General features: G+C 40.2%; 1 protein-coding gene across 1 annotated transcript in view; it reads right to left on the reverse strand.

Moving 5' to 3' along the window:
• LOC308337433 (uncharacterized protein) overlaps window positions 1–19,047 on the reverse strand; it is a gene marked incomplete at both ends in the record, with an annotated part of 48,145 nt that overhangs the window by 12,277 nt on the left and 16,821 nt on the right. The window contains one exon of the mRNA XM_080795542.1: window positions 8,616–8,793. Coding sequence (XP_080651668.1) covers window positions 8,616–8,793 — 178 coding nt within the window. The remainder of the gene's footprint in view (window positions 1–8,615; window positions 8,794–19,047) is intronic.

Below are 19,047 nucleotides of genomic sequence, written 5' to 3' on the forward strand. Positions count from 1 at the left end.
GGAACCTATAAGCCCAGGATGGAAGAAGATGATGTACATTCCCATAAAATATATAATACATATTTACAGGTTCCAGGTAGTAAAAAGGACAATCAACAGTGACCAACCCAGTAGCAATGAGCATCTCTAGTTCCCAGACCGAGTGCTCTAAAAAAATATTTACCCCTAAAAGAACCAGGCTTCCTTGAAGAAATAGCTGATTCTAGGGTTGAGAAGGGATTATACCAGATGACCCTGGACCAAACAGCTCATACCAGAAAGCATATCAAAGAGACAAAAGTCAACCCAAAGGGACTCCCACAGGCCTAAGATAGATCAACTGAACATCAAAAACATTAATGGCTGCAGTAGACCTCAAGTATATAAGCATCTAGAACTCATGATAACACTCTTAAAGAAAAACAAAAAATAAAAAACAAATAGCAAATTCACAGTTCATCTTTGGAGGATCCAAGGGAAACAACTCATTATTTATAAAAAGCAGAAATAGTACAAAAGAAGTAAGCATTCATCCTTCCCTTCTGTGTGGACCATACCTGAGTGTAACCACGTAGTTGTTGAGAGGAAGTTTGTTTTATAGAATTCTAACTAATAAATGCAGAAGAAATTACATAATTAAAACATTACTCCTTACATCTGTTAAAGAAAGGTAAATCTAGGCAATTATCTTTAAGAAGATACAAAAAAAACTGAGTTAAAAGGTGGATTGGAAATTTAATAATGGGTGGATCAAGCTAACAACACTGGATAGACAGCACATGGAACAGAGAGAAAAGTAAGAGGAAGGGGAAACACATGAAACACAGGGGAAATGGGTGAGTATGTGCTTGCCCGTACCCACTCAGTTCACTGGAAGCTGTGCAGTGACACTGTGCCTCTTCCCCAGCTCCATCCCACAGCCCCCTCCCACACACAGCAGTGGGACCAAAGCTCTCACATCATGGAGATGGGGGCTCATCCCTACTTGGTGCTCCATGTCCAAGTATTCTATCTGGTAGTCATGATAGAATATTCATGTCAGAGGCATTATGTTGACAGAATGAAGGAGGCAAAATTAGAATGAGGAACTAACATTCTGAGGGTCTACTAGATGTCCCATACTATACGTCATTATTTTCAGACTTTTTTTCTTTAAATCCTCAAAGCAATGCTCTGAGGGGTCATCATTACTTCCTTTCTACAGACTGGGAGATATTCAAGCTCACAGAACAAAGTCCATGCTCAAAGAATTCTAGGGAGGTGACAAACGGACACAGAAGCCAACCTGAAGGGGCAAACACTGGCCAATTCTGTAACAACATGACCAAAAAAATAAATAATTATAATGTTAGGTGGTGACCTTTTCAGCAAAATAGGACTCTATGAGTCATAGTAGTTAAATAAATGGATGAATAAATAAATAAACCATAAGGGAGAGTAGGAAGCTCTACCCAACATTTGAACAACAATTAATAAATGTAGAAGGAAAGACAGAATTATAAAAGCAACACTTAACAACTATCATAGTAATGAATGATTCAAGCAAGAATCATAAACGGATTTTCAGGCTGTACCAAATCCCACAGCAGTCACTGAGTCACCATGGTAATCGCGCTGGCCAAGGAAACCTGGGAAAAAGCATACAGCAAACATCCTGATTTGTCTCCTAACATGTGCTAGGAACTGAGGATTGACATAACTTATAGTAATTCACCACATATATTCCTCACAAGAAATATTCCTTCCAGCTGCAACAATACACACACACACACACACACACACACACACAGAGTTATACATATTCTCTCCCTCTTTTTCTTACCACTCAAGAACCCAGGAATTCATTGAGGTGGATTTATTTGGGAATAGGGAAGGAAAACTCCACAATTCAATTTTAAACACACATATAAGGTTGAACGCTACTAATCTACTTCATTTTAGTGACTATTTTTCTGGAGATGACCTATAGAATTTTCTCTGGAACACATTCTCCCCAGTTTAAGTACTTTATCAATAATATCTAAAAGCTAATACGGAATACTAGGCAAATGAATATTGTGGTGATAAATTTTATGCATCAACTTCTCTAGGCCACAATGACCAAATATTTTTTTAAAGATTTTATTTATTTATTTGACAGACAGAGATCACAAGCAGGCAGAGAGGCAGGCAGAGAGAGAGGGGAAGCAGGCTCCCTGCTGAGCAGAGAGCCAGATGTGGGGCTCGATCCCAGGACCCTGAAATCATGACCTGAGCCGAAGGCAGAGGCTTTAACCCACTGAGCCACCCAGGCGCCCCCACAATGACCAAATATTTGATCAAACATTATTCTGGTTGTTTCTGTAAGACTACTTTTGAAAGAGATAAACATATAAATGGGTAGTCTTTCAGTAAAGCAGTCAGCCATAAGGTGGGTGGTCCTCACTCGATCACCTGAAGGCCTGAATAGCATAAAGGACTGATCTCCCCGAGCCAGAAGGAATTCTGCCAGACTTGCCTTTGGAATTTATCTACAACTTCACCATCTCATGTTTCTCTAGCAGACAGCCTTCAGACTCCAACTGTAACTCATTCCAGAGTCCCCAGACTGCTAGCCTCCCCTATCGGATTTTGGACCTGCCAGGTCTCCACAATCTCATGAGTCAATTTCTTAAAATAAATCTCTGTCTATAAATATGCTATTGGTTCTGTTCCTCTGGAGAACCCTGACTAATACAGGTGTTAAGGATCAAGTATCTTTTTCAGCCCAAAGTAACTTGTGCTTTCAACTGAAAAGATTCCTGTCAACATTTGGCTACTGACAGTACAGTGAAAATATAATACTTGAGAAGTGTAATAAAAATATTACCATTAGGGCACCTGGGTGGTTCAGTTACTTAAGCATCTGCCTTCAGCTCAGGTCATGATCCTGGGGTCCTGGCATGATTCTGGGGTCCTGGCAGCAAGCCCCCCACATTTGGCTCCCTGCTCAGAGGGGAGTCTATTTCTTCCTCTCCCTCTGTTCCTTCCCCTGGCTTGTGCTTTTTTGTGCTCTCACTCTTTCTCTCAAATGAATAAATAAAAATCTTTAAAAAAAATTACCATCGACGGGGCACCTGGGTGGCTCCGTTGGTTAAGCAACTGCCTTCAGCTCAGATCATGATCCTTGAGTCCCGGGATTGAGTCCTGCACCAGGCTCCCTGCTCAGCAGGGAGTGTGTTTCTCACTCTGACCTTCTCCCTCTCATGTTCTCTCTCTCTCATTCTCAAATAAATAAAATCTTTAAAGAAAGACAAGAAATAACAAGTGTTGACAAGGATATGGAGAAAAGGAAACCTTTGTGCACTGTTAGTCAGAATGTAAATTGGTGCGGCCACTGTGGAAAATTGTGTGGAGGCTCCTCAAAAATTTAAAAACAGAACTGCCATACAATCCAGTAATGCACTACTGGGTATTTATATCCCCAAATGAAAATACTAGTTCAAAAAGATATGCATCCCTATGTTTACTGCAGTATTATTTAAAATAGCCAGAAAATAAAATAAAATAAAATAAAATAAAATAGCCAGGATAGGGGCGCCTGGGTGGCTCAGTGGGTTAAAGCCTCTACTTTTGGCTCAGGTCATGATCTCAGGGTCTTGGGATCGAGCCCCGCATCAGGCTCTCTGCTTGGCAGGGAGCCTGCTTCCCTTCTTCTATCTCTGCCTGCCTCTCTGCCTCCTTGTGATCTCTGTCTGTAAAAAATAAATAAATAAAATTTAAAATAAATAAATAAATAAATAAAATAGCCAGGATATGAAAGCAACCTAAGTATCCATTGATAGACGAATGGATAAAGAAAATGTGGCATATAGAAACACAAACACACACTCGATGGGATATTATTTGGCCATAAAAAAGAATGAGATCTTGCTATTTGTCAAAACATGGATGGACCTACAGAGTATTATACTAAGCAAAATAAGCCAGAGAAAAACAAATACCATATGATTTCACTTATATGTAGAATATTTTTTTTAAATGACTGAACAAAAGCAGCAGAAACAGGCCCATAAATACAGAGAAAAAACCTGGTAGTTGCCAGAGGGGAGAGGGATGAGGGGATAGGCGAAACTGATTTTAAAAAAATACTGCCACTGACAACAGCATCAGAAAGGATAAACTAGGGGTGCCTGGGTGGCTCAGTGGGTTAAGCCTCTGCCTTCGGCTCAGGTCATGATCTCAGGGTCCTGGGATCATTGGGACCTGGGACATTGGGAGCATTGGGCTCTCTGCTCAGCAGGGAGCCTGCTTCCCCCCTCTCTCTGCCTGCCTCTCTGCCTACTTGTGATCTCTCTCTGTCTTTGTCAAATAAATAAATAAAATCTTTAGGAAAAAAAAAGGATAAACTACACCGAGGTAATTTATGTAGCACAGCTATGTACACAAATGTGTAAAGACTATACTCTGAACAACATAAAACATTGCTGAGACAAATTAAACAAAGCCTAAGTAAAGGAAGGACTTATCATCTTCAGGGTTCAGAAGTCTCATTATCATTAAGCTGTCTATTCTCCCCATGGTGATCTATAGATTCGATGCAATTCTAAAAAAGTCCTAGCTTACTTTTTTTAGAAGAAATTGACAGGCTTTTTTCAAAAGTCATGTGGAAATACAAAGGGCCTAGACTATGAAAATAACTTTGAAAAAGAAGAAAGTTGGAAAATAAGCACTATCTTATTTCAAGACTCATTATGAATCTGCAGTAATCCATATAGTGTGATATAGGGACAAAGGTAGAAATGTATATCAAAGGAACAAAATGAGGAGTCCACAAATACCCACACATATATAGATGACTGGTTTTCAACAAACCTACAAAGGCAATTCAGTGAAGAAAGGATAGTCTTTTCTTTTTTTATTTTATTTTTGATTCCAAAGAAATACCATATTGTCTTTTTTTTTATTTTAATAAACATATAATGTATTTTTATCCCCAGGGGTAAAGGTCTGTGAATCGCCAGGTTTACACATTTCACAGCACTCATCATAGCACATACCCTCCCCAATGTCCATTTAGGACAGTCTTTTCAACAAATGGTTCTGGGACAAGTATGTATCCATATACAACAAACATAAACTGTGATCCTTATATATATATTGTACCATATGCAAAAGTCAACTCAAAGTGAATTACTAAGAAAAGTACAAGAGCTAAAACTATAAAACTTCTAGAAGAAAACACAAGAAAAAACTCTTGTGGTCTTAGGTTAAATGAAGATTTCCTAGCTAGAACATCAAAAGCAAAATCAAAACCATAACTGAAAAATTAAAAACCAGACATCCTCAAAATTAAAAATTTCTGTTCTTTCAAAGACACTGCTGAGAGAATTAAAAGACAAGCTTCTGACTGCAAGAAAATATTTGCAAATCTTATATCTGATAAAAGACTTGTATCCAGAATAAAAAAAAAACCTTGCAAAGTCAATAAGAAAACAGACACTCCAATAAATAAGTGGACAAAAGATCTGAAAAGATGCTCCACCAAAGAAGGAATACAAATGTTAAATAAGCAAATAAAAAGATGTTGAACATCATTAGTCATTAGGGAAATGAAATCCCACTACACCCTGAAAATGGCTAAAATAAAAACAGTGACCACACCAAGTCCTAACAGAGTTGTGGAGGATGGAACTCTCATATAATACTGGTGACAATGAAACATTGTGCAACCACGTTGGAAAAACAGTTTAGCACTCCTACAAAGTTAATTTTACAAATTCTTTAAGTAAATACACCTCAGTACTGGAGAAAGAAAACATATGCCCAAGCAAAGGTTTATAACCAAATATTTATAGCAGCTTTATTTATAAAATTGAAAATAAAATTAACATAAAATTGAAAATAATCCAAATATCCATTACCAGGTGAACAGATAGAAAAAATTGTGGCATATCCATAAAGCAGAATATTAGGCAACAAAAAAGAAGGAAATATTAACATATGTAACAAATGGATAAATCTAGAAATAATTAGGTTGAAGGAAAGAAGACTGGCAAAAAAGAATACACAATATGATTCCATTCACATAAAATTATAGGGAAAATAACTAATCCATAGTGACAGAAGATCAGTGGTTGCCTGGAATGGGGTAGAGTAACAAGGACAGAAATACTGGAGAGAGGTTAATGGAGCACTACAAAGGGGTATAAAGAAGCTTTTTAAGGTGATGGATATGCTCATTATCTTGACTGTAATATTGGATTTACAAGTACATACATATTAAAACTTATTAAAGCAAAAACTTTAAATATGTATAGTATGTTGCATGTTAATCATACCTGAATTAAGTATTTGTAGAATATTTATACATTCATAGTTCTGCAATGCAATTAATTAGATGAAAGTTTCCCACCATTATGTTCTTACAGTATTAACACAACCATACTATGTCTTGTCAAACTGGTCCATGGTACATAGAACCAAAACAGAAATAATCATTTCCAGTGAAATATATCCAAATATTTAGGGAAATACAGAAAAATATATATATTAGGAAATACCTTGGTTATAGCAACTTCTTACTAGACACGTCTCCAGAGGCAAGGGAGACAAGAGCAAAAATGAACTATTAGGACTTCATCAAGATAAAAATCTAAAGTGAAGGAAACAATCAACAAAACTAAAAGGCAGCCTGTGGAATAGAAGGTATTTGCATATGACATGTTGGATAAAGGATTAGTATCCAAAATCTACAAAGAACTTATCAAATTCAATACCTAAAAAACAAATAATCCACTTAAGAAATGGGCAGAAGACAGGAATAAACATTTTCCCGAAGAAGACATCCAGATGGCCAACACACACATGAAAAGATGCTCAACACCACTCATCATCAGGAAAATGCAACTCAAAACTACAATGAGCTATCACTTCACACCAGTCAGAATGGCTAAAATTAACAACACAGGAAACAACAGATGTTGGCGAGGATGCTGAGAAAGGGGAACCCTCTTCCACTGTTGGTGGGAATGCAAACCGGTGCAGAGACTCAGGAAAACAGTATGGAGGTTCCTCGTTATGTTAAAAATCAAACTACCCTGAGATCCAGCAACTGCACTACGAGGTATTTATCCAAAGGCTACAAAAATACTGATTCAAAGGGGCACCCAATGTTTACAGCAGCATTATCAACAATAGCCAAATTATGGAAAGAACCCAAGTGTCCATCAACTGATGAACGGATAAAGAAGATGTGGCATACACACACACACACACACACACACACACACACACACACACAATGGAATATTACTCAGCCATCAAAAAGAATGAAATCTTGCCACTTACAATGACATGGATGGAGCTACAGTGTATTATGCTAAATGAAATAAGTCAGTGAGAGAAACACAAATACAATATGATTTCACTCATATGTGGAATTAAGAAACAAAACAGATGAGCATAGGGGAAGGGAAAAAAGAGGGGGAAACAAACCATGAGAGACTTAATGATATAGAACAAACTGAGAATTGTTGGGAGGGAGGTGGGTGGGGAATGGGCTATATGGGTGAAGAGTATTAAGGAGGGCACCTGCTGACTGATGAATCACCGACTGGTACCCCTGAAACAAATAATACATTATATGTTAATAAAAATATATAAATAAAATAAAATAGAATAAGAGAAAAAAGAAGAGGGCACTTCTTGTGATGGGCACTGGGTACTGTATCTAAGTGATGAATCACTAAATTCTACTGAAATCAATACTACACTATATGTTAACAACTAGAATTTAAATAAAAATTTGAAGAAGAAAAAAGCACCAACTTCCTTCACCAACTAGACAATTATTTTTCAGGAAAAAAAAAAGCTTCTTTAAGATGAACCTTAAGAGTTACTACACAGCATGTAGACACTGAAGGAATAGAATTCCACCTGCTAAACCTTTTCTGCCATGATGGGATCAAAATAGCTCTCTATTTTTAGACTAGTTTGTGAACCTCACAAGAGCTATTCCACATCATGCTTTTGTTCAGATCTATGCATTCACTTGATCCAGGCATCAATTTCCACCAGGAGAGTGAAGTGTTGGGGTCTCCTGAGGACTGCTGCCCTTGAATTTGGAGTAGAAGCTTCAGCAGCCATCAGGACACAGATCCTCGGAATCTGCCTTCTCCAAGTACCTGATATGAGTTCATGAAGAGATGCACAGGGAGAGACAGATCCAGAAATCACTATGATTTACTGGCCTAAGTATGTGCTCAGCACCATGCCAGGCACTGGGTTAGTGGCAATGACACTGATACAAACTGCATCGTGATCGTAACAACCACGTTTTAATGGGCTTCTCAAAGAGACTTTTTCTCCTTCTTTCCTAATTTATCCTCTAACAACAAAGCTGAAAAGGAGTAAGAAGTGGCTTGAGTTCATACATTCATGATCCCACAGTAACCACCGGGCCATGGGCTTGCTCGTGTGTATCACTGATTGTTCTCAGCGATCCTGTGGATGCAGCATTCTCATCCCCATTTTGCAGACGAGAAAGTTGGGTCTCAGGGTCGTTGTTTGTCTTACCTCCCGCGCCCCTGTCTTTAAATGAAAGCATCTCCATGGCATCCCCTCGAGCAGGACCCACACCAGCTGGGGCGGGGCGAGATCCCAATGGTTTTACCTACAAGACAGCGGTGGCAACGGCTTCCAACTCCGGAAGGAATCAGCTTGGATCTGGAGTCCTTTGTCTCCTCACGCCCCGGGGGCGGTTCAGCCCCCACCGTGGGGACCCACACCTTCAACAGAGCCCCAAACTCCTGAAGCTGGACCCCTGCTCTTCTATCGAAAGCACGTCCGTCTCTACTAAAAAGTCGTCACGGTCGCCATATTGACGTCAGATTTCTATGGCAACCGCGAAGCGTGGGCTGGTCCTCCACACTCGCAGAGCTTCCGCACGTGGCTCCACCCCCTCGCGCATCATTGCAAGCTAGCACCTGACTCTTCAGGCCATCACGTGAGAAAACATAGTAGTTAGAGGCACCAGACTCAGACCCGAACAATTCGTGGAAGTCTGCTCTTGTTGATGGAACAAAACGTCACTGTCTTCAAGAATTTTGCTTCTTTCGAAGAAACACTAGGGGAGTATTATCAGTACACAGAAGCCCAGGGGAGATATCCTAGGGTTCTTGAAGATAAACTAGACTTGGAGGGTAAACATAGAAATCAGGACCATGCTAAGCGGTTAACCATCTGAGGCAGAAAACTGAAAGATTGTCTGCAATGTGACTGAATGATCTAGATACATATGCAAATAATGTCATTTCAGAAATCTCAGAGTATTTTCAGGGAAGCAGCCCTAAACTATACCAGCCAGTTAGTAGGCAGACACCTAGTCAGTTGTACCATGCATTGTTTTTTCCTGGAGAACTCTTATCCTCCATTTCCCATATTTTCTTCCAGGTGTAGGGACATCTATAACCAAACACACTTGCTTCCATCTCAAGAGAATCACTTACTTGATTAATGAGGTTGATGGACAAATGGGTTGTAGGACCCAAGCTCTCTCCCTTCAAAACTCTTTTGGCAAGCTGCCCTTATGGAGCACATATTTTCCTCTGCCCTCAAGGATGAGTCTAAAAATAGACTCCCAGCTCTTCTCCCCTTTTCTGTGTCTTCTTTTCTTCCCGAGTGTTCCTATGGTCTTGTTCCAAAATGTTTGGGCCTTTAAGGGGTCCCCAAAATACACCCCTTCTCCATATCTGGTTCTAAACCACCTAAAAAAATACAGGAAAAAAGAATATTAAGGAAAGTATATCTACTTTATTTTTTATAAAGATGATATTGGAGAATGTAGCTTAGGTTTGCCACAAGGGAATTGGGCTTCCTATTAATGAATCCCAGAACTGAGCAAACATTACTATCCAGCAGTTCTGCACGGGGACATTCAGAAAGGTTAAGGACTGCAATGCATCTATATCTGCTGTCTGATGAAGGAGTTCTGTGTGTATTCGAGAAGAGTGTGTTCCTTGCAAGGTTGTCTCTGTAGCAGGAAGAAGTATTTCGGGACAGTTTCTTTGAGAAAACTTCTTGAGATGACTAAATAGTCCTTGTTCTAATTACATACTCACCAAGCCACCTTCTGAGGATATGGTTTTCCATGCGTCTCAGGAAGCAGCTTGAAGCATTACCCTGTCATTTCCTTGACAAGCATGATTGCAGGGGAGTCTCTTCTTATAGAAGGGGGTTGGAATAAATTTCTAAATTCCAAGAATAGGATGAAAATCATACATCATGAAAATTTTGATGGAAATCCATTCAAGAAGGAATTGAGGAAATGTTCAAACTCTATACCCACACTTAAACTCACACACTAACCATAGCCAAAATTATAAGTCCTACCAAACTTTCAAGAATAAGCAAATCCCTGTTTTTTCCAATGATTACAGACCACCAAAAGCACATGTGTTGGATAGCCATTTCTGTTCAACAAACACCACCAATAACCAATTTTTATCCCTCAGGATTCTGTGGGCTACCTGGCCTCAGCTAGGTTGTTTTCTGCTCCATGTGATATTTGTCACCTGGGGCTGCAGTCATCTGGAGGCTCCGCTCAGCTGTGACATCTAGTCATTCACACGGGCCATTGGTGTTCATTGTTGCTGCGGATTCAGCTGGAGCTGTTCACTGGGGCACATTGATTCTCCTCCACAGCATCTTACTTGTATACGGTTGCCAGATAACATCAGGACACCAAGTTAAATTTGAATTATAAGTAGCTAACAAATAATTTTTACTGTAAATATTTCACATGCAATGTCACTTTGTTTATCTGAAATTCAAGTTCAACTGGGCATCCTGTACATTATTTGCTAAATCTGGCAACCCTAGGAGAGGAACATATGAATCTGTCAAAGAGCATATTCATTTTCTGAGAACCATATTACTATAGCATAATGATTTGAATGGCCTTAATATGGAAGTCTTATTTTTTACCAACAAGAGAAATGCGTGTGAGGGTTTAGAAATGGATCCCCAAAGTGATTCTGAGGTACAATCTAGTTAAGGGGACCTGGGTGACAGAGAAGGTCAGGACCAATTTCCTGATTCAAAGAGGAAAGATAGCTACTATTTATGGAACAGATTGTTTTGAGGGGCCCAGATCCAGGCTCTTCATGCTAGTGGTGGTATTTAATCTCACAATAGCCCTGCCAGTGGGGTATCACTATTCTCTCTTCATAGATGTATATTATTCCAAAGCACATGCTCCTAAGCACAGACACAGATGACAAAGAGATTGCTTCCCATGCCCACTACTAGAGTCAGGGATGGGACCTGGCAGTCTGGGTACTGTTCGTTGCTGGTGGCAAGTTTTAACAAAGGTATCAGGACATGTTCTGTTGAGGTGGTTAATTCCTGTTCTCCTGGTGTTTACCCTCCCTGCTGCAGGGAGCCAGGCTTGGTGACTCTTCCCCCTCTTCAGGGGAGGTTAGTGAGGGGGACTGGAAGCAGAAGCTTTCTGAAGCCTGTGTTTCTTTCATCCTTTGTGAAAACTTAAATTTATGGAAATGATTGGGCTGCTTGTACCTTGTAGGGAGGAAAGGGCCTCTGAAAACACAGAGAAGGAAATATTCTCTCAGAGAGGGATGAGGTTGGAGGTCTACTGGTCTTTTCAAGAGTAGGTACACAAGCAGTGCTCCATAAACACTGGGTGTGACTCCGTGGATGGTCCATCAAGGCTGGGCATCTAGATGTGATAGATTTTCTAGATCCAGAGATGGATGAAGAAAGAATGGGATTCTAGCTTTTGCCCTAATTACAATACATCATGCATTCTCAACAGAGGTGGCATAGCCCCCAGGGAGCTGAAGATTGGTCTTGGGGATAGAGTTTTCATAGATATTACAATAGATATTACAGTGGTCCGTGAACCTTCAAAGGACCACAGTATACAAACAGATAAACTACATTTGTGGTCTTAAAAATGTCATATTCCACCGGGGAGTGGGGTTGCAGGTGATTCAGTTAAAAAAAAAAGTCTGAAAAGGCTCCTTGAGGGGGGAGATAATGAAAGAAACTTGACAACACTTTGTACACACTATGACCTTGTATGTATCTCATGGGCCACCAGGAATTAGGAACAGGTCATTTAAGCTTCCCCATGGATACTCAACAATCACTCTTGGTGGTGACAGCGATGGTGATGGTGATGGTGATGATGATGATGATGATGATTACAGAAATGAAATCCTGCACCTAAAGTCAAGAGAATTGGGTATGTAAATTGTTGTTGGGTTTTTTAAAAAAGATTTTACTTATTTGACAGACAGAGATCACAAGTAGGCAGAGAGGCAGGCAGAGAGAGAGAAAGGAGGAAGCAGGCTCCCTGCTGAGCCGAGAGCCTGATGCAGGGCTTGATCCCAGGACCCTGGGATCATGACCTGAGCCGAAGGCAGAGGCCTCAACCCACTGAGCCACCCAGGCACCCCTTGTTGTTAGTTTTTAAGATGATAAATAGAAAAGGATCAGTCAGAACAGATACTTTCTCTGGGAAAGAGGATACAGAGGGTAGGAAATGAATGTTTATAGAATTAATGTAAACAAGTGATATTCTAAATTTCAATCTCCTTTAATCTTTTTTTAAAGTAAGTCTCTGTACCCAACATGGGGCTTGAACTCAAGACCCCACGATCAAGACTGAGCCAGCCAGGCACCCTGTAGTATCTCCTTTAGTCTGAACACTTCTTCAAGTTACCTATTCAATCCTGTAACCCAGATCATGATAGGAAGTTAAGAGAGGTTAAGTAAGTCAGGGAAACTGCTCTGAAAGCCTGCTCAGTAGTGGAACCTGGAATTACACTAAAATTTTTCTCACATGTCCTGAAGCTGCCAAGGCTCTGAATGCTCTAATCTCTCTGGGCATTGACATTTGATGCTGCCCAAAGTGTTGTTTAACTTATTAATAATGACCTCTGTTACTTTTAAATTATACTATTATTGTGAATTTTATTTACTTTTTAAAAAGAATTTATTTGTTTGAGAGAGAGAGAGAGAGAGAGAGAGAGAACACCAGGCAGAGAGAGGGAGAAGCAGGCTCCCCACTGAACAGGGAGCCTGACATGGGACTTGATCCCAGGACCCTGGGATCATGACCTGAGCCCAAGGCAGGAAGTCTCAAGAAAAATAAAAAACTATAGAACACAATTTAAATTAAAAGTCAAAATGAAAACCTACAACTATCAAAATTTCAGGATTAGAAAACAAATTGTTGTCATGGTTGGGATGGGGAGAATGAGTGACTACAAAAGGAACAGGGGATTTTTTTGACAAGATAGAACTCTTGTCTATCTTGACTGTGGTGATGGTTATACAAATGTATGTATTTTTCAAGACTCATGGAACTGTATACTAAAAGGAGTGAATTTTTTTTCTAAATCATAACTTAATGAAAAAAATTTCAAAAACAGTCATTTGTTAAATGAAGAACATAAGTAGATCAGTATTAATTCTGTGATTCCAATTTCATATCTGAAAAATAAATCAATTGATGAAAAGGGTAATATATGTATATTCATAGATGTATTTTTCAGGATGCATAGAAAAATGAATGCCAAGTAAATCAAATAATAGCAGTGGTTACCTTTGGGGAAAATGAAGGAGGAATAAAGGTCAGGTAAGAGACTTTCACTGTGGGGACGCCTGGGTGGCTCAGTCAGTTAAGCCGCTGCCTTTGGCTCAGGTCATGATCCCAGGGTCCTGGGATCAAGTTCTGCACAGGGCTCCTTGCTCGGCAGGGAGCCTGCTTCTTTCTCTGCCTCTGCCTGCCACTGTGCATGCTTGTATGTTCTCTTTCTCTCTCTGACAAATAAGTAAATAAATAAAATCTTTTTTAAAAAGGGAGACTTTCACTGTGGCTATGAGGCATTTTAAACTGCACATAAATTAGTTCTATTTATAATCCATTATGAAATAGCATATATGGAAGATATTCTGACAGGAAGTAAGGGTACTGAGGAGAAGTATAAAAATGATATTCACTATGCACTTAAAATATATTTGTCTAACTCTTTGTTCCACTAAAATTAGTGTAGGAATGGTAACTAGCTTCACATGGTTTATGAGAGAAAAAAAATGCAAAAAGTAAAATGTTCAGTGGATACAGCTAAAATTTAAATAAATGTGGTCTATATTCCTTTTGAATTATAATTCATGAAGAGAAAATACTATGCCCTAAGTGAATAATAATAGTATCTTTTAAAGAATATCAAATGATCAGGAACTGTGCCTGCGTATTGTTATTATAATAGAAAAATGTCATAAAAGAATATGGGTCTCTTGTTATGAGCATAAGAATTTTTAGATATTTCAGAGGCACTTGGATGGCTCACACTGTTGAACATCTGGCTCTTGATTTCAGTTCAGATCATAATTTCAGGGTCATGGGATTGAGCTTCACGTGGGGCTACACACTCAGCAGGGAGTCTGCTTGGGAATTCTCTTTCTCCCTCACCCTCTGCCCCAAACTTCCTCTCTCTCTCTCTCTCTCTCTCTCTCAAATAAATAAATAAATAAATATTTTTTTGAAAAAAGAATTTCTAGGTGTTTCAGACCCAGACAAGGAAAGTGAGCTGTGTGTCTCCATGACCTCTGTCCTCCCTTAGCAAGGCTTATAGACTGATGAAGGATCAGCTTCCCCCCAGCCCTCTTTACCTTATGCAATACATTCACAGGGGTGGGAGAATCAGAAGTCTCACTTGCCAGCCCACAGCCTGTCACGTATCATCACCAGCCACTAGCCATACATCAGGTTTCCATAGTAACAAGGACAAAGTCCTGTCACCTCAGCAACGGAAGCTGTATCCACAAGACTGTTCTTCATGGCTGCTGTGCTCTGGGAAAGGATGATATTTCTACTTTCAGAATCCAACACCTTCCTGGTTACCAAAAGCAAGTGGACTCTCACCTGGTTACAAACTCTCCAGTGCCTTGCCAGAGCTCTGCAGGTAAAAGGCAAACTCCCAACCATGGCCTAGAGGGCCCTGCATACTCTGGCCCCTGCCTTCCTTACTGGTCCTATCTAGGGTCACTTACTCTCTCACAATCACTATGCTACCCTGGCCTCACTCCATTCCAAAAGGGTCAAACTACTTCCCATCCCAGGGCCTTTGCACATGCTACCCCTCTCCCACCTGGAATTCTATCCCACCCTAGCTCTCTCCTGCTCACACTTCAGGTTACCCTTTAAATGTAATTTCTCAGAGAGGATTTTTTAAAAGAGTTTATTTATTTATTTATTTGACAGACAGAGATCACAAGTAGGCAGAGAAGCAGGCAGAGAGAGAGGAGAAAGGAAGTTCCCTGTTGCTGAGCAGAGAGCCTGATGCAGGGCTCGATCCCAGGACCCTGGGATCATGACCTGAGCCAAAGGCAGAGGCTTTAACCCACTGAGCCACCCAGACACCCTCAGAGAGGATTTTTTTTACCTCCTTACCATCTAAATTAGGTCCCCAGTATTGTTCTTTCACAGGATGCTGAATTTTGCACCATGAAGACCACTTGAGCAAAAGTGATTGACAAAAAGGGGAAAATGCAAGTAAAACAGATGGCATAGTGCCTAGAATATAGTTGTTACTCAATCTAGGTACCATACCCTCTTTGACCTGGCTCCCTGGTACAATTCTCTTTGGTAGCTGAGGAGAGAAGAGAGGAGATGATTCACCCAAGGTCCCGTCAATGGTGAAGTCTCAGGCGCTGAGACTCAGGCAGCGCTTCTGGCTCTTGCTCTAGTGTCCCTCCCCGTAGATCCATAGTCACCAAATGCCTCATCTTTCTGGAACTCCAAGAAGGTCCCAGCCTCCCAACTCATGAATACACCTGAACTGAATCTCCTGGACCCAAAAAGGCCACAGCAAAGGCATAATCGTTCAGTAGAAAATACTAAGTCTTTTTCTCCCACCCCACTCCATCAGACAACTCATTCTATAGCATTCTTCATCACAGAAATGACCCTAAATCTGTTACATGATGTAGCTGTAGCTGAGGATGTCTGTTTTCCTTCTTCTTTTAACATTCTCAAAATTCTCTCTAAGACATAGTGACACTCTTGAGGAAAATGAAATCTCTCTTAGAGAGGGGAAAAGATGGAATGAGAAGGAAACAAACAAACAAACAAACAAACATCTCCTATACATTCTGGATATTCTGCTTGGCATTAGGATGTCCTTTTACAGATTATAAGAGTGAGGCTCAAAGACGTTAAATATGTGCCAGGGTCACACAACTACTATGATAAAGAAATGCTATCATAACCCCCATGTGATTGATTCAAAGTCCTGTGCTTGGAACCAGGCACTCTAGCTCCTCTTTAGATGGACTATGCAGAGCAATGGGGATTCTCATACACAATTTGTTGAACTGAACTGAACCTTGCATCAACTTACAGAGCAATTTGATCATATCTAGCATATTGTGCCTATCTGATGCACCTCAAATGGACCCCAGAGTATATACCCAGAACCACTGTCAAGTGTGCCCAAGGAGACCTGTACAGGAAAGGCCTTTGCACCACTCTTTTTAAAAGCACAAATCTGAAAATAACTCAAACATCCATCAACAGATTATTCTGGATAAATAAATCATGGTACAATAATACAGTGAAATACAATATACCAGTCTAGAATGTAGGTGACTCTCAGAACCAAATATGTGGTGGAAACTGCAAGTTATGCAATGATACCTAGGCAAACCCATGGACATATGTCACCCAAACTCAAACCTGTCTGTACACCCAATGAGCCGTATGCCAGTGTTTGAGACACTGGTTTTGAAGTAAAGAAAACTTTACCATCAGAAGGCTGCCCAGTGAGAAGACAGAGGGTCGTTCCCAAAGCTGCCTTGCCTTGATCCTTGGGACAGCTTATATACATGAGAGGAGGGTAAGGGTTTTCTTTAAACTTTATGGGGGAGGAGACCTTGAAACAATCTGGAAGTAAGCATTCTCCAAGACAATGAGGTGATATTTGGGACCTGTATGATCAGATTCATCAAGACCGATGTTACTGTCCAGACCCTACTAGGTTTCTACAATCTGTGGGTAAACAGGGACCAGGGGTAAAAAGACAAAATTAATGATTGGTTGTGCATGAGATTAAGAGGTACATAAAGCATAAGTAGGGAACAAAACAAAAAATGAGGAGTTAAGTTGATAATGCAACTAATACAACTATAGTTCTGCTTATGCTTTCAAAACAGGTTCAGGAACTAAGCATTGAACCTCACATATAGTGAGGAATGTAAAGACTTTCCTATGAAGTTTTATTAAAATATAGATGCTTAGGATCTACTCTAGACTTACTGAATCTCTCTCCCTATTTGACATTCTCTTGGTGTGTATTTTTACTGCATGCTTGGTATATTCATGGTGTATTGTGTATGTTAGGCCCTGGGATTTTTTTTTTAAGATTTTATTTATTTATTTCTCAGAATGAGAGAGAGAGAGAGAGAGATTGAGCACAAGCAGGCAGAGTGGCAGGCAGAGGCAGAGAGAGAATCAGGCTCCTTGCTGAGCAAGGAGCCGGATGCGGGACTCGATCCTAGGACCCCGGGATCATGACCTGAGCCGAAGGTCATGTCCCTGTCCTGGGATTATTATATATCTTTTTTTTTTTAAGAGAGAGGGAGAGAGAGAGAATGTGCGCAAAAGCGGGAGTGCAGGTATGGTGGAGGGGCAGAGGGAAAAGGAGAGAGAGAATCCCAAGCAGGCTCTACATCCAGAGTGAAGCCTGACATGGGCTCTCTATCTCACAACCCTGAGATCAAGACCTGAGCTGAAATCAAGAGTCAGACATTTAACCTATTGAGCCACCCAGGTGCCCTGGATTATTATAAATCTTGAAATTTTTGTTTCTTTATAAATATTATGCTCATCTATTTTTTGCAAATCAGATATAACATTCATTGTCTTCATTGAAAATATGCATGATAATGATCCTTAAACACATTTTGTCTAAGATTTTGTGAATTGTCTTTGTTGTCATTGTTTTGTATGCCACAGAAATAAAATTTCCTTGTCAATTGTATTATTCTTGTTATAAGCTCCTCAGCTTTTTCACTTTAGCAAATTACCATCAATAAATTAACCACAGGGGCGCCCGGGTGACTCAGTCAGTTGAGCGTCCAACTCTTAGTTTCAGCTCAAGTCCTGATCTCAGGGTCGGGATAGAGCCCCACATCAGGCTCCACACTCAGCCCAGAGTCTGCTTTGGATTCTCTCACTCCCTCTCCCTCTGCTCTTTGCCCTACTCATGCCCTTTCTTTCTCTAAAATAAAGAAATAAAATAGTTTAAAAAAATAAAATGAGTTAACAACAGCTATTTAAGTTGTCATCTACTACAATTCTGACTCCAACTCCCATGTTTTTTCCATACCATGAAACAATTCTCCAGCACCTGCTGGATGTCCTACATTTCAATTCAGTTCTGACACTAACTACCTGGAGTAGATAGCCACCACCACTCCACTTCAGACATCATTCTCAAGTCCAGGCTGTCACCTATTCTTCTGACTGATAAGCTACAGATTTGGAGGTTCCAACCAGCCCCTCCTTGGGTTTAATTAATTTGCTACACTGGCTCACAGAACTGAGAGAAACATTTTATTTACTTATTTTACTTACTCATTGTACTTACTAGATTACTGGTTTATTATAAAAGGATATAACTCAGGAACAGCCAGATGGAAGAGATGCATAAGGGAAGGTATAGAGAAAAGGGTGCAGAGCTTTGGTACCATCTCCAAGTGCTCCACCCTTTTCAAATCTCCGTGTGTTCACCAACCCAAACAACTCTGGGCCCTATCTTGGATTTTTATGGAGGCTTCATTATGTAAGCACGATTGATTAAATCATTAACTGTTAGTTATCTTTTAAGTTTTTTTTCAGTAATCTCAACGCACAATGTGGAGTTTTAACTCACAGCCCCAAGATCAAGAATCTCTTGCCCTACTGACCGAGCCACCAACTCTATGTCCAGTCCCTCTCCCTTCCCCAAAGGGTGATTTGGGGTGGGACAGAAAGTTCCAACTCTCTAATCACAGGATCAGTTCCCCTAGCAACCAGCCCAC

Source organism: Martes martes, assembly GCF_963455335.1.
Source record: "Martes martes genome assembly, chromosome: X".
In the NCBI taxonomy this organism is placed as follows: Eukaryota; Metazoa; Chordata; class Mammalia; order Carnivora; family Mustelidae; genus Martes; species Martes martes.